The sequence below is a fragment of the Malania oleifera genome, chromosome 1, assembly GCF_029873635.1.
Source record: "Malania oleifera isolate guangnan ecotype guangnan chromosome 1, ASM2987363v1, whole genome shotgun sequence".
NCBI lineage: Eukaryota > Viridiplantae > Streptophyta > Magnoliopsida > Santalales > Ximeniaceae > Malania > Malania oleifera.
The window spans coordinates 1254496-1272243 of NC_080417.1; the positions used below are offsets into that span (position 1 = coordinate 1254496).

Here is a 17748-nt window from a genome sequence, read left to right on the forward strand (position 1 = left end):
AGGCGAGGACGTAGGCTGGGGATAAGCCAAACCTCGTAAAACTTGGTGTTCTTCTCAACCCTACTCTTTAATTTTTGCACTATATTTATATTTTTGGATGCTAAGTGCAGGTTGCAGGGCTTAAACATTGAAATTCAAAGAAGAATCTTAATTTTAGAAAGTACATTTCAATTAACCGTTTGTGGAAACCCACAAGGGAGTACATTGGTTAATTTGCGGAAATCTTAATTAAGAGAACACAATACAAACCAAATCAAAACAAAGCTTGCATTCATATTACAGGGCTGTTACCAAAAAGCTGAAAGCAATTCAATAAGTTGCAACCTCTTGGTTATTTTGGTTATTAGCATTGATCATTGTGTGGTTGGTTTGATTGTTTAAATTTTCAAGCAAATTGTTGTGTGTTTTGGTTTTTGATTGTTAATTGATTTACTTAAGTTTTGGTTATAAAGTACTAAACAAATAAGTAAAGGATTTAAAAAGAACTTAAAATTTTTAAATAACCCAATTCACCCCCCTCTTGGGAACACTATTCTACTTTCAACCTTGTCTTCCAATTTTCTAAAATCATATAAAAAAGTTGGAAAATATCTTTTTATTATTTTCTAAATTTATGATTTCTTACTCGGCCTTTGGGAGCATGAAATTTGGATCTTAGACTTTAATTTGTGGGGAATATAACAAACAATAACAATAAGAAGAAGAAGCCTTAAGTCCCACTAGGTGGGGTTGGCTACATGAATCATTTTCCTCCAATTCACCCGATCAAGAGCGTTTTCCTCTATTAGATTACGGGCTATTAAATCCTTCCTCACTACCTCATTCCAAGTTATTTTAGGCCCACCACTACCCCTTTTCATATTAGAAACAATAACTAACTCACTCCTCCTTACAAGTTCTCTACTAGGCCTGCATTTCAAATGCCCAAACCATCTAAACTGCCCCTCCCTTATCTTGTTTTCAACCAGTGCTATGCCTAAATTATTATGTCCAAGTTCATTTCTTATTTTATCTTTTAATGTTAAATCACTCATCCACCTTAGCATTCGCATCTCAACAACTTTTATTTTTTGTACATGTCGTTTTTTAGTTGCCCAACATTCTAAACCATAAAGCATAGCTGGCCTTATAGTCATCTTATAAAATTTTTCTTTTAATTTTAAGGGTATTTTACAATCACACAACATACCTGTCGCACTCCTCCATGTTACCCAGTTTGTTTTAATTCTATGTACCATATCTTCTTCAATTTCCTCTTTAGCTTGCATAATAGATCTAAGATATCTAAATCTATCAGTGCCATTAATCTCTTGATTATCAAGTTTAATCTTTTCTCTATTGCTACTCCTTACATTACTGAAATTACATTTCATATATTTTGTCTTATTCCTACTTATCTTGAACCCTTTAGACTCTAATGTGGCTCTCCAAAGTTCTAGCTTAGATTCTACTCCACTCCTACTAACATCAATCGACACGATATCATCTGCAAACATATACCAAGGGATCTCATTTTTGGATATTCTTAATTAGTTCATCAATTACTAAAGTAAAAATATAAGGACTAATAAAATACAGTATAAATTATATTAACTTTCTCCCAAATCCACATAAATCTAAATCCATAATCCCAAAATACTACCTTACATGATAAAAATATATATATATTGAAATCTAGATTAAAAAAATAATAAAAAGAATATTGCACAACTAAACAAACTCTATATTTCCTGCTTTTTAATATGAATCTTGGAAATTTAAAAAAAATAAAAATAAGCTGAAATTTTTATAATTCTTTGGCAACCTAAAAATGAAAAATAGAAATGCTTTAACTTTAAGCAATTAAATGAACCCTTAAAAGAAATGAGCCAGCTAAAGAGACCACACCCAGTAAATCAGTCATGTCAACGAACTGCACTTGAAATGCTAACCTAAATCCCCACTACACCACTCTTGAAAACATTAGTCTTAAGGCCAAACACTTCCTCAAAAACTTTCCAAAGAGCTTGTAACTTGTTTTCTTTCTACTCTGATAAATAACTAAATTTGAGGTGATTTTTTTTTATGGCTGTTATCTTAGGATTCAACTAAAGGAATATTGTAACTTGAGTCCACTTCTTTCACTTCAAGTAAGTATTCATTCTGACATGTTTGAATTTTTTCAAATTCATGGGTTGCATTTAAAGGCTAATTGGTGAAGCTATGACTTAGTGCAATGTCTGTTATTTAGTGCAATGCCAAGTAAGATGTTTGCTTAAGCACAAGCTTTTGATAATCTGAGGCCCATTAATAACCAGTGGAGTAGTCAGAGATTCTGATTAAAGAAACACCATGCAATGGGGATGTCACCCAGTAGTAAAGTAAATAATCAATCAATATACCAGGCCATACACCTAATGCAGGTGGCAATGAGTCAACAGAAATGAAAAAAAAAATAGATAACTATGAAGGGTTCTTAAAATAAATAACCTGAGCAAGTACATTCTTCGGCAAATTAGAGCCCTGAAAAAAGGCAACAGCCTCAGCTCCGCTTATTCTGCCATCCCCGTCCAAATCTGCCCTCCGGAAATACATGTCAAAGAGATTCATACTGCTTGGATTCTGGCTCTGTCCCTCCATTTGCAATTCAGCTCCACAACTCTATAGCCAATCCTAAAAATCCAAAGTGCAATCACTCAAAATTACACACAGAGTGGAACCCGTAGTACTGAAAACAAAGATGGTTAGAGAATCATGGAGAACCCAAAATCAGAAACTGAATTCGGTGAAATACATTGAAGTAAGGGAGAAATGGGCTTGAATCAAGGGATCAAGTGTTAGTGGGTGAGTCCTATGGATAAGAAGAATACAGAATAGTTTTGAGGATAGCTCTTAAGTTATTACAAAGAAGAAAAAGAAGAAAAGAAATTCGAAACAAAAGGGTTTCTTCCTTCTGCAATATGGAAATCTGTGCTCTGCCGCTTTTATTTGGCGACACATTTCACCATGACCAATGAGTAGTTCAGATAGATAGTATTTTGAATTAATTTTAAACAAATGCAGCATAATTTCATACTTTCCCGAACGTGGCCGCAGAATCCGAATTTTCTTCTGAAATATTTGAAGTTCAAATAATAGCGTTTTCCATGGATGGAATCGTAGCTAGGTAAAGTAAATAGAATATGCATGACAAGATCGAGTCCCATACCCAACGCCCCCAAAAAACTCAGTAAACGGGAAAGAAAGAACAGTATGATTCTCATGACTCCTCCCCTTATCATTCCAAACCGAAAAGTTCAATTATGAAGAACAAATCAATAACGAAACCACCTAGATTGCCTTTCAAACCCGAACCAGTCCTCAAATTTCAAAAATCAAAACCCACTCGCCAGGACTATCTTTGAAACAGCAAGAACCAAAACATAAATCAAGCGAGATAGCATCGGAGTCAAAAATCAAGCGAACAACAGTACCTGAGCAGGCTGCGGCTTGGAAGAAAGAGAGAGAGAGAGAGAGAGAGAGGGAGAGATCGATGAGGAAAGAGCCTCCAGAATCAATGACGCAGCGAGAAGGACAAAGCAGGGAAGGTGGTTTGCGATACGACGTCAGAGGGCGTCATGTTCAACACTAAAGCGTGGGAAAGGAAATGAGACTGCCGCTCGACTTTTTTTTTCCCATTAATTCTCATGATGAATGATTTTTCTGTTTAGATCAAGATTTGTGAGGGAAGAGGTTATCACGTCTATAACTTTGTCCCTTACATATATAGTTATTATGTTAATTCACATAATTTTTTTGTGTAATTTAGATTATGTATCATTTTCTTCTTTTAATGAGTCCTACACTTTATGGCGTTGGGCATAATTTTTTTAGACTTCAAAAGTAGTTTAACTAATTACAAGATGAAATTATGAAAACAATTGCGTCAAGCAAATATTATCGACAATGAAATAGAGTTTCAACAATTAAATATAATTCGCATCAAAAAGCTAGTTCTAACATTGCCCAGGAGTCCTTATCATAATGTGATCGATCAGATAAACACCCACCGTGTGTCAAGGAAGGAAATAATTTCAGGTCAAAGAAAATGAGATTACACTCCCTTATTGATTCCCTTGGCACAAAATAAGTACCCCTGAAAATATGTTTGATTTGCTAGCAAATGACTTGTATTGAAAATTTATCTCCTAAATTACCGGACGAGTAACGTGCTCCTACATTCTTGAATGATAAGAGCAATGTTTGATAAAACTGGAGGAACATTTTAACTTGAATAATAATAGAGGTTTATTGTTAATGAAAAATATTAAGATAGAAGCAAAGAACCGAGGTATTGAAGAGTATAAGTAGAAAAATAGAGAACAACAAAAAGGTCATTTGCAATTGTTTCACCCAAATACTAGTTTATGTGCAGTTCATTGCTGGTTTATTACACTTTATTCCCTTTAATTGTTCCTTCCATTTTCAAGTGGATCATTTCTATCAATGTAGTTTGACTTCACATATTGAGCTTGTGTTTATGACAAAGGTAGCTTAGCCTGAGTCAATGAATCGCATTATTTCTCCAATATTTGTAAAAGGAATTTATATTTTAGGTAAATATCATTGTTGGCATGCCTTTTGCCAAATAAGAGACAATTGTAATTTGGACCATTTTTTATGATCTGTGAAAGGATTTCAAAAAATGACCAACACGATGGTGCAATCCTAAAAAAAAGTAAAGCTTCCCTGGACAAGGATAAAAATTGAACACAAGTATAATATGGTCTTGTTCAAAAATCAGATTGGTTAATTGGGAAACTCAAGCTAGTCATCGAGCTTGTCATCCATAAGAAATGACCTAGTCAAACACTACAGACCAACCATATTTGATGTTTGGGCATGCGACTATAGCCTAAAGCAGTAACCAAGCATAGGAGTATCAAAAACATTGATGATCATACATAGTTGTTACCCATCAACTACTATTTGGGAGTCGATGCCAAAACTAGCCATCCTATGTAACGACCTGCCATTTATTTTCCAGTTATGTGTTTTTTTATATATATATTTTGTGAAATTTATAATGCTCTGATACCTACTAGATTAAACCAAACCATCAACCTAAGCAGTGAGAAGCGGTATTCATATAAACATAATCAAAAAAATATACAATACCATAGTACTAAAATGTTTTCAAAATATACATATATAACTGTTTTCTAAAATACTTTCAACTGAGTAACCTTCCTAAAATACTCACTTTACTGGCAGACATAAACTGTAACCTCCTCTATTTGCGAGCCTGATCTGCTCACTTAACTGGATCACCTGAAAATATTAATTTATGGGATGAAACAACGCTCGGTAAAACAAAATATGTTATTACTAGTGTGTGACAAATGAGTTACAATACTATGAAGATTTGTTTCTATATAATCATGTATAACTGAATCTATAAATATAGTACAAATAATATAAACCACCACCTTTCCTATGTTACTTAACATATCCGTATTTTAGGCTTCTATACATAATACTTTTAATATATATATATATATATATATATATTTATTTATGTATATATATTTATATATATATATACATATATTCCCTATTTTTGTGAAACTGTACATACATAATAATAACTGAAAACTTCCCTAGATGGATAACTATAGGTCGTAATTTAACCCCTCATTACAGGGTTATGTAGCCCGTAGGCGGGATCTAACCTGGCTAACCGACCAAGTTAAACCACTATACTTCGTCAATTTGATCAGCCCTCCTCAACCCATATCTAATGGGGAGCCTGTCCACACGTGGTCATACGATCAACCTACCCATCACGTATTATCTAAATAGGTGGTTGCATTTTATTTTGTATATAATAACGGTACCGTGCTCAATAAACTATATCTGTAATGGTCCATCGGGGTCTGATACTATATAATACATCTCTATATATAACTATTTGTTTTACCATGATATTGTAATAACTGTATTAACCATGACGCTGTAATAAACGGTATCTATATTAACTGTGTTTTTGAAATTAACTGTAAATCTGTATAGTCATGGTATTTTCTATAATTACTATAAAACATATCCACTGTCAGTATATTCTGCAAAACATAACTCTGGAAAATATTGTAAAACATGTTTCTGTATTATATATATATTCTCAAGCCACACATTAATTTGAAGCATATTAAACATACCTGATAAACTGTATAAATTTCTGTTGTGAATAATAATCTGGTAAAAGCGTATAATTTATACTAAAAACATACTAGAATTGCCTAACATAACATATTTCCCTTACTTGATTCCTACTAAAAATCCCCTACTATGATGGGTCCTACACCTGTAGGGTTCTCCACTCAACACCCTGAAAATCATATATTTCATAACAAAATATTACTATTTATTTGTTTACAGCATTTCCCACAACTGCTGAAAAGTAAAATTTCAACAAAAAAGTTTTGCCCTGAATCTGGGATGAAATCCAAGTTCATCCCACTGACGATTCGCTCCAACAGACTTTGAGAGAACTTCCCCATGAGCGTCGCGGTGACCTCAGATTGTCGATCCGACGAGTGACGGGGCCAAAATCGAAGAGAAAAGAGGGAAGGATCGTAAAGGAGAGAGAATAGAGGGTTTCAATGAATTTTTTGTGTAAAATTTTTGTTTAACACTATTTATATTGCGAGATTTGTCGACGAGCCACATCATCTGGTCGACGAGGCCAAGAAGGAGGTTTGTCGACGAACGTCATCTTCTCCTCGATGAAATTCAAAGCTTAGGAACAACCTCTCGGCATTTTCTTGTCGACAAAACATGTCATCGTCGACGAGACCCTCTTGTATCCTCATCGACGAATGCTCTTCATTGACGAGAGCCTTATATTTTCTTGGGTTATTACACCCCCAAAGTGCAACGTTGTCGACGAATGCCTCATTCTGTTATTATTTCAATTTCTCTTCCTCATTATTATTGAAATACCACTATTTTTCAGGTCGTTATATCCTAAGTTATTATTTGTCATGGGATTGCAACTCCACGACAATATTATATCCGATACCTAGATAATCCACCATATTAGGGAAACAAATGCCTCACCACCATGAAGGTATTTGAGGATTGGATCAATAGTGTATAATAAAAGAAGAAAGGATAATGGGGAAGGTACTTCCCCATTTTCTCTCAACCATATATCAATTTATTTCCAATCCATCTCTAATTAGCTTATTATTGTTTATTTCATTTCATTATCAACTTAATGTTCTAAACATTTCATCTTCACTAATCCAATTTAAAATCTACTTGTTACCATTTGTTTACATCATAACTATTGTTTCATAAGCGCTTAATTAGTTTTCATGTTCATCTTGATCTCATCCATGTTTCTAACTAGGACGGCTTATCCTAAGCCCTTATATTTATTGTTTTTCCATTTTCTATAAACGCTGTTTACCTTTTGGGTAAATAAGTAGCAAGCGCGTGATCCTAAATTTTCTAAGTCTCAGACCCATGAAAAATCGCTTCGCATCATCTAGTTGCCTATAGTTAAAAAAAAAAAAAAAGCTTCTACTATTAACAAGGTATTTTGTTATTAAATGAAACTTCAAAAGTGCCTTGATACTAATTGAACGAGTTAAAATAATGAGATAATGACCCAATATATAGGATGGGTAATTTGATATTATGCTAAAATTTGGGGATGGTACATCAGAACTGAATAGTAATATGTGATAGTTGACCGAAATTTCTTAAAATTATCCCGATAATTATCTGTCTTTTAAATTTTTGTAATTTAAATAATTAATGTCCCCATTGGAGAAAACAAACAAACACATGCCCCTTTTTTTTTTTTTTTTTCATAACTAAATTGGATTGGGATTGCCAAACAAAGAACTACAATCACGTGCCTTTGATTAAACTAATTCAAAATCAAGAAATTAGGTGCAAACAAATGCTCCCTTAATTATAAATTTGACCTTTCTTAGTGTTTGTCATCTCAATTGTCAAATGTCTCATAGGAAACATTTTTTTAGTTAAATATTTCATTATATTTTAAAAGTGAGGGCGCATATAATCTTACTTGGTGGTTTTAGATTAATTGTGGAGTATCAAAATATTGTTTACTACAAAAAATTCCTACATCAATAGTATCACATGTTATAAGTGATGCAATATCTTGGCATCATATTCATAGATACCAAAGGGTAAAAAATGATTATGGTTTACCTAGCTTAAATATTTTATACACAAACTTTTTGCTCTTTAAAAATTCACGATACAAAATTATAATTAACCCATCCAAAAATTGTGATGTTTGGCATTAGCATCTATTATAAATTTATATCTAGGTTTTTTGTGATACTGAAATAGGTATTTAATTCAATTTGTGGATGTTAAATGAGAATAAAACTCTCAAAAAATGTCTTTAAAATGAGTTTTGAACTTGAATTAATTTTAAACCCATTAGTATATTCCTCATTCAAGCTTGATTAATATTGACGAGATCATGTTTAATACAAAATTATTTTTGAACACCCTAGATCAATTAGAAATAGTTTTTTGTTAGAATCTAGTATACACACGCGCAGACATAAAGAATAATAGTTATATATAGTTGTAGATTAATTATTATGTAGTCATGGGATATTTGTTTATTGATTAATTAATTTTAGACAACGTCGAATGATTAATCGAATCGTCGAATGATTAATCGAATCATTGTGTATAATTTAAAATTTTAAAGTCCTTACAAATAATTTTTTTTTTCTTTCATAATAATTAGCATGTAAATTTAAAATATTAATTAGTAAAACTTAAGTATTAATCTTTTTTTTTTATTACATAGGAACTTCAGTCACCAACGAGCCCTGCAGACTCCCTAGTGCGACACCAAACCTATGGATCAGCGTCCTCCGCTCCTAGGTCTCGCTGATCAGGGTAAAGTCCGGATGCAAATACGACTTCTGTGCATTAGTCAGACGTTCGGCCAACCCGATCCCTGGGACACATCTCTATTACCATCCACAGTCCCCGCTAGCTCACCGAGTGAACTCTCACCATCCACGGTCCTCGCTGTCTCACATAGTAAACTCTCACCATCCACAGGTATTGCTAGTTTCGTGAGTGTATCTATCTGAAATTAAACCCTCGATGCTCCTTCTTACTTGCTGATGCCTTTCTACCGCGCCATGCGTGGGGGCAAGTATTAATCTTAGAACAATACAACTTTGTTTAATTTAAACTACTATAATGTTATATAAACCAAAGGATAGTCTAAAAAATTTAAAATTTAAAATTGAAACTGAATCAAAAAAAGGTTAATCAAATTTTCAGTTTGATTTTATAGTTCGGTTTAATTTTTCAATTTTTCTTACTCAACCCTACTTATAACAGATAGAATACTCAACTATTTCGACGCAATCAAATGCTCATATAGAGTCGGTGATCGCTTTTTATTTAATTTGAACTCGTACCTTTAATATGCATATGAGAAAGGTAAATTTAGTGTCAAAATCAAGACTATGATAAACGCTTTTATCTCCTATTTTAAAAGAAAATAAATTTCCATTTTCATAGTTGTTTTTATTTATATTTTTTAAAAATGTTAGTATTACTAATTTGTTATCTTTTCTATTGATAGAGATGCAAATAAAAATAAGCATAATAATTTTATGAAATGAATAAAATAAAATATTTGAGATTACTCTATAGAATACATTTTTTTGCCATATCATCACTATTTTTAATATTCAACCAATATATTTTTACAAAAATAATTTAGAAAAAAAAAAATCAATAGACTTTCTATATGCACATAGGACGAAAAATTACCATCAACTTACCCAAAATATTTGCATAAATAACAAAACCTATCGATTACGGTTGCCATTACATGATAATTTTTGAATGCTAATATATATATATATATATATATATATATATTGAATATGAGAAAGAAAAATGTTAATTGAAAACTATTCTCTATTTCTTTAGTATTATTTTTTATGTTTTTTATTTTATATTTTCATAAGTGAATAAATAGGTCATGACAGTACGTTAGTTGTGCAAGTTTTTTGCTTTATTTTTAGTTTTTGTAAAATTTAAAACCAAATTATGTGCGTTTGATTGTTTATTGAGCACCATTTTTTGTTGCATCCAAAAATAATTTTATCATTCAAGCTACATAATTTTTTTCAATAAAAAATTTGTTATAAAAAAAAACATAATTAACATAAAAAATATACAATAAATTTCTTAAAACTCTAAAAAAATATTAAAAAAAATTATTTTTACTGATTTTAACTTTTGCAATAAATTATTATTGCCTCGGTAAACGTGATTTAAAATATAAATAATCAAATAAAATAACTATTAATTTTATTATATTATTTCTAATTCATATTCTTTTACATTTTTATTTTTGAAACAATTTTTATTAATTTTTTATTTGATTAAAGAAAAAATATGAGTTAAATTTGGCTTTTAAATTTATTTTTATTTAAAAAATGTTATTGGAACAATGTTATCATTTCAACGGTTCCCGCCCGAGCTACCATTTTCAGGCTACTACCAGGCACTGCCCCCGCGCCCCTACACACCATTCCATGTCTGATCTCATTTTCTTTTGCCTCTCCGCAATTCTTCTTTTTGAACAATTTTTTTTTTGGTCCGATTTTTGGGGTTTGCTTTCTGCTGAAACCAATTGGTGCGTTATCTTCTCAGGCGAAGGTTTTACACAAGCCAGGTCGTCTTCTCAGGTGACGATCTCCGGCTACGATCTTCCAGATTGTTGTTTCCATGGCATTCCATCTTTATTGGGTTACTCGGCAACGGGTCAGTCCTGATTCGCGCGCATTTTTATTTATTTATTTATTATATAATTCCATCCATCAATGATACTAATTTTAATCCCATGCTTGACCATGTTTGACCATAGCATGGGTAAAATATCCATCATATTAATATGAATTCTTGAATTTGAATTCTGCGGTGGATTCTTCAATGCAAACGCACGAAATTGGAAATGGGTTTCTCCTTTAATTTACAATTTTGGCGGGCCAAACCACGGATGAAAACATTGCCAGCTATCAATCGACGCATTCCCGGTAATTTACTAGAAAAATTACAAGCGGGGAATTTAACCGGAGGTCTTGAGGTCATCAAAGTCCAAAGCCCTATTAATTCTTACTTTTACTAGTTTCTTGCCTCTGCATTGATTCTCACTTTCATTCTTTACTTTTCTTTTTTGGATTTTCTAAATTTACATGATTTTTAATAATGAAAGACAATTGCAAAATTTTTGGCAGCCATTTATTTATTATCTTACGTAAATGCCTTTGAATAATTTGGCTTCTTCTCAATTGTATGTTCTGTGTGTATCGGCAATCCAGTGCAGTGCATTTGGACATATAATAGTTGAATTGTTGTGTTCTGTGACGCTTATATTTGGAATGAGCCAATTCTGTTTTCTGATGGCATACAAAATACTTATATTTGAAAAGATTCACATGGTAAGATTCTATCTTTTTTTCCAAATAAAATTTGTTACTTTGCTCTAAATAAAGGTTCATGATATAATGTGATTTCAAGTTGGTAAATTCACTGCTCTCCATGCAGCATCTCCACCTCCTGTACCTCCCAGTCCTTTAGGTTTCTGTGGAAGGATAGGCTCCACACAAGTAATATTCTCCATAAGAAAAAATGTCGGCAATCGTCTCATCTTTGTTTCTAGAAATATTATGCAAGGTTGGAGAAACTTCTTCCAGTGCAGTGTCATTTTGCTATATTACCACTAAAAAACAAACTCTATTCCCATTTCCCACCACAAAGCCCAAATACTTGGAGAAAATCGCTTTCCCATACATAATACCTTTCCAAAGCCCAGTGCCACCAGGATTTCTCACCTCTTCAATGTCCAGTTTCCAGCTTCTCCACCATGGTTAAAAGCAATCCCTCAACTCTGCTGACATACTTTATGCCTCTGATTACAATTCCAGTTTCTGTAGCTAAAATGCCTGAGAAGCTGGAAATTAACTTTCGTTATGGTGGTACTGAGGAGGATAGAAATTTTCACTTAATCAAATGGTGCTCAGTTTGTTCTTCCATTCTGAGTGATTGGATTGGCTGAGAGATCTTCAGGTATTTGATATGGCCCTTTTGAGAAAATGGTTGTGGAAAGTTTGCCATTGAGCAGGAATGTTTGGGGAAGGATAATCATGGATAGGAATAATTTTGTTTTCCTAACCTTTATCTTCTTTTAGGCTTTTCAACCTCCAATACTTAAATTATGGACCTACACTTTTAAATGTTATTTTCACTTGGTAGAATCATACAATCTGATCCAGAGGCCTTGTAACCATAGTTGTCAAAATCATGAAGGGCATGGTCTGGGGAAGGGGCGGCCCGCAATGGGTCTATAGTACGCAGCATTACCTTGCACTTTGCAAGAGGCTGTTTCCACGCCTTGAACTTGTGACCTCCAGGTCACCTGGCGACAGCTTTACCGTTGCGCCTAAGCTCCCCATAGTTGTCAAAATCATGTGATTCTCAATTTGATATCTACAATTCTAATCAATTAAAGCAAGCAAGAATTCACCTTGAATCATATGATTTTCAATTCAGATCTTTCAATTCACAATTCAATCCTTCTAATTCATGATTTATTGAGTAGTTAAGTTAGATCCATATCTAATAATTCAGATTTTTTGTCATCCTCAAATATTTTTAAAAAAATTACAGAAGTTTTCTTTTTAATACATAAGGCCTTAAAATGTTAAAACCTTTCTCCAATGTTTCTTATAATTAAAATCAACAAAATTTTAAATTTAAATTTGATTTATTTTAAAATTTTAGGGATCCTAAACCTTTTCTAAAGAGTTCGAGACAATGTATTTAATTGTTTGTTTTCCTTAGGAATAGTTTATTTGGAAGCTAGAAGTGTTTGGATATGAACAATAGAGTTAAATATTTACCTTTTAACTTTCGCACAATTAATATACTTTTCATGCACAGGTAGTGTCAATGCTTAAAATTATGGATTTGCCCTAGATTATGAAACTGTACCACATTGAACTTTCATGCCAATATTATAAAACTAATTGTTAACTATCTTACATTTCCATCTTTGCACGAGGTTATATTGGCAGCATGCATGCCTGGATTTTGGCATGAAGGCATGTGGTAGGGTAACCAATCACGGCTCTTGGACTTGGCGGGCTTGAACCAAGGTTCGTTAAGAGGACTCCTTAGCCTTTGTTTGTCAATAGTCCACAGCATGTTGTTTACAACATGTGCTCCTTTTTTTTCTCTCATCCTTACCATTCATCACTACCCTACTGGACCAATAATCTATTTCTTTCTTATCGGCCGAGACATAACATTGTTTCCTTTTCATTTGGAGGTTAATAGCTCACACATGTTTACTTGGGACCATGCTTTAGTTGAGGTATTTTGGCGCTGGAGTAATTGAGCGCTCTCTCTCCCCCTCATTCTCCGTTTTCCAACTCAAGGACTCCCTCTAGCCATCAGAATCCCTTCACATATGACTTCTACTGCTTGAACTTTCTAGGAATTGTCTCATTCTCTTCAGTGAATGTGAACCCTTTTCAAAACACCTATTTCTTGTGTACAATGCAGGCTGCCCTTCCCTTTGTAGAAAATGTATATAGATATACTAGGGCACATCATCAATCAGTGTTAATCAATATATTTCATTTTTAATGTTTGTTTATTTATTTTGCATATATACATGTAACCTACAATCAATTTTTAGTATTTGTGCAAAATCTTACATTTCAATTTGACTCACAATTATTGATTCACAAAATTAAGATAGGAACGCAGAGCCCCAATTTTTTAATTCTCAATTCTTAGACATGTTTTCAAAGTATGGTGTAGTGATCCAAAAAATTAAAAAAAAATTAAAAAATTAATTAATTAAATATATTTTTTTAAAATTATTATTACAAAAAGTTAAATTCAAATTAAAATTTTTTTAAAATTAATTAATTAATTAAATAATAATTATTAATTAAATAATATAATATTATAATGATATATAATATATATATATATATATTAGAACTTGAAGGATCTTGAAATCCATCAGGAAGAACAGAAAGCATAGAGGCAGCAGCGCCGTTCTCCTCCGTCCCCTCTCCCACTCTCCTTATTCTCATCTCCAATATTCGGCCAATCAGAAATCCGGGAATACCGTTGGACTCTGTTCGCCGCCACCGACACTTTTACTGGAGCGGATCTATTGTGGGAGCGGCGTAGAAATATCTCCTGGGGTAAGGCCAATTCTCAAACTTACCTGAATTTCTCTTAAACTATAAGCCCAATTAACGAATGAAAATTGTCAGGAGATTCGTGGGGAGATTCTCTACAATCTAACTGAAGTGGGTTTTCGAATTGGAGTTCCGGGGTACCAATCCTAAATCGGGGGTAAGTTTAATAATTTAGGCTTTGTTAGGCTATTTAGGGTATTCAGAGCTTAGGGGAATTTTAGGAAAAATTACTGTAGGGATTGTGATGAATAATGTAGTGAAATTTTAATTTCAAGGTTTCAGGGATTTTGAACGCTGTGGGGCGTAGGTCGGGGTGTTAGCGGGTTTTTCAGGAATCAGGTAAGGGAATTAAGTTAAGTCAGGAATTTTATTTAATTTGAACCGATTAAATTAATATATTTATTTATTTATTTATTGATTTAAGAATTTAAGAGTTATTTTGAAAACCAACCGTTCGAAATGGATTTTACAAATTTAGGATATATGGTATGGTATTTGTGAATAAAATGAACGGTGGAAAACTTGTTTTTTTATATGGTTATGTTAAAATGTGGAAATGTGTGGCAGATGATTTAATTGGTATGGATTATTATATATCTGGATTTGGGATTTTGAAATACTGAACTGTTTGTGAAATACTGAAATTGTTTGTGAAATACTGGAAATGCATGTGAATAGAATAATGCAAGGATTTGATATAATGGACGAGAGCCGGGGTTTTGTTTAAATGGCTGTGAGCCAGATTGTATTTGTGGCTGGGGGCCGGGTTTTTGGAATAACAGGAAATATATGTGAATTAATGTTTTAAATGATGATTTCTATTATCTAAATTGTATGATATGCTTTAGGAACCCTGGGGACCAGTGTATTGTGAGCCCGTTGCTAGGGAATTGTTATGTGCCCGTGTGCGCCCACACCTGTGTTGAGAGGTGTAGGGTGGTCTTGTATGATTTGCCTACGTGAGGTGAATGCACCCCCCTGGATGAAGGCAATCGGACCGGCAATTGGAGTTGCGTATACCCGCGGAGTATGTTAGCAGAGAGTACAGATGACTATATTCTGGGTAGATCCCCTAGGACAATAGTCCAGCGTTCGGGCCACACAACCAGTGCCATGGGGGAAATAAATGACGTGTTTGTCACAGAGAGTGTCTTATATGCATATCTGTTAATTTATGTGCATACGAATAATTAATAAGATAATTTCGAGGGCTTGCTGAGAAAGGCGAGTGCCCTAATAGCAGTAATGGTATTAGAATAGAGGGAAGCTACTCGTATAGGCGGGTAATCTTCCCTATCCTCGGCTAATTGTGCGTGTGAGTGTAAAATAAGAATGTTTTCATAAATGTGTTTATCTATTTAGTGAATTGGTTATTTTCTGTACACTAAATGCATGTTTGCCGCACACTAATATTAACTTAGTGTTTCCCTTACTGAGATGTGCCTCACCCCTATTTTACAAACTATCTTTTCAGGAAATCCTAGAGATCGGGTCTAGCGGGCTAGAGGAGCTGGGTTAGAGATATAAATTTATGTAGGTAGTGTGTAGATAGAGATTTTATTTTTACTTAGTTTTATGGGATGTAATTATGTGAAAATGGATATATTTGTGTATAAAGATAGTTAGAACTCTGGTAATGTAATTTGAGGATTTTGTATTTTATTTCTGCTGTATATATGTGTTTATATGATGAACAAGGTATTAGGTACACAGACATCACTAAAGTAGCACTTCGGGCCCACGTGGCGGGTCGGGGCTGTTACAGGTGGTATCAGAGCCTAGGTTTGTTATGTTCTGCAGACTTTGAGGATTGATAATTACTAGAGTATAGGTTGAGGTAAGATAGGGATAGGATTGGGTATTTTAAGATGGGTTTTGGTCTAGAAGCTTGGAGGCAGAAATCTATTGACGGACTTCTGTGATTTTCTAAATCAGTCGCGAGTTTTAGAAAATCATGGTAAATCCATCGATGGTTTTGTTTCTGGGTTGAGGGACTGGAACTCAGAAAATTTAGGTTATAATGTTAGGATGAGTGGGTATGTGTGTGAAGTTAATGTTAGGATGGAGATTTTTACCTTAATGGTTTTGTGATAGAATTGGGATGTGAATTATTAAATTAGAATCCGTATATTATATCAATTCCATTATTCCATATTTGTAATAATTATGTTAAATATGAAATTTCTAAGTCGAGTTATATCCTATTTATAGGATGGATTCTAGGGGAAAAGATGTTATGATTGGAGGAGATACCTCTAGCGAGGATGATGCTGATACTTCAGCAGTGCTGCGAAATATAGCGCGGCAGGCTAGAAAGGAAAACAGGAGGGACTCTAGAGAGCAGGATCAGTCAATGACTGATAGGGGTTGCACATTTCAGTAGTTCACCCAGGCGAACCCACCAGCGTTTGCAGGTGGACCGAACCCAATCACAGCCGAAGATTGGATTCAGGAAATAGAGGAGCTGCTGGGGGTGTTGGAGTGTACTGAGGAGCAAAAGGTGAAGTATGCCACTTACAAACTAGTGGGGGAAGCAAAGAGATGGTGGTGATCGGCAAAAATGGTGGAGGAGCAGCACCCAGGGCGGGCGGCTATCACTTGGAGCCAGTTCAGGGAGGTTTTCTTCGACAGGTATTTCCTCGTTGCTACCCGAATAGCTAAGGTAGAGGAATTCCTGTAGTTGACTCAGGGGCCCATGATTGTGCAGTAGTATACGGCCAAGTTTGTGGAGTTATCCCGTTTTGTTCCACACATGGTTCCGAACGAGCCACTAAAGGCCTAGATGTTTGAGAGAGGATTGAGACAGGGAATACCCGCACAGGTGGTGGCGTTGTTGACTCAGAGCTTTTCTGAGCTGGTGGATCGGGCTATGGCAGTTGAGGCCAATATTCAGGAGGGGGAAAGAGTGGTGAACCAGAAGAAGAGGTCCTTGCCTCAGAAGTTTCAGATTAGCACTAGCTAGGGCTTATGGAAGCGGCTTGGCAGTTTCTCGGGCCAACAACAGGAGATGGGTTACTGAGGCCATTAGGGGGGTCCCTAGCGTCTTATCTGTTCCAGATGCCATCAGAGGCATTGGGGTGAGTGCAGGGGAGGATCAGTTGTCTGCTACCAATGTGGAGAGGCGGGACATCGGATGCGAGATTGCCATGCAGTGTTGAACTACGCGCCGCTGTAGGCACAGTATCAAGGAGGTAACCAGGCACCCCGAGGTGGTCACTAGCGGGGTACAACTCAGGCGCGAGTATACTCCCTTACGTCGGGTGATGCGGAGAACGCCGACGATGTGGTGATAGGTATTATTTCCATATTGTCAGATAGTGCTGTTGTATTATTTGATTCAGGTGCAACCCACTCGTTTGTGTCTCGGAGATTTGTTAAATTATGTGGGTTAGAAGCTCAACTATTAGAGACTGAGTTAGTAGTGGGCACACCGACAGGGTCAGTGTTAATATGTAGCAAGGTGATCAGGGATTATCCAGTA

At 34.5% G+C, this 17748-nt stretch overlaps 1 protein-coding gene and 1 pseudogene across 3 annotated transcripts in view; one reads left to right on the forward strand and one right to left on the reverse strand.

Annotated features, from left to right (window-relative positions):
• LOC131151482 (uncharacterized) overlaps nucleotides 1–3666 on the reverse strand; it is a 56732-nt gene extending 53066 nt beyond the window's left edge. For 2 of the 3 annotated variants that reach the window (XM_058102736.1, XM_058102730.1), the window contains exons 1-2: nucleotides 3453–3666; nucleotides 2470–2652 (exon numbers count right to left, since the gene is read on the reverse strand). In XM_058102736.1, the coding sequence (XP_057958719.1) occupies nucleotides 2470–2619 (150 nt within the window). In that variant the 5' untranslated portion in view covers nucleotides 2620–2652; nucleotides 3453–3666. The remainder of the gene's footprint in view (nucleotides 1–2469; nucleotides 2653–3452) is intronic. The other variant, XM_058102724.1, reaches the window with a different exon arrangement.
• Nucleotides 3667–10507: 6841 nt separating this feature from the next.
• LOC131151502 (uncharacterized) overlaps nucleotides 10508–17748 on the forward strand; it is a 34046-nt pseudogene continuing 26805 nt past the window's right edge.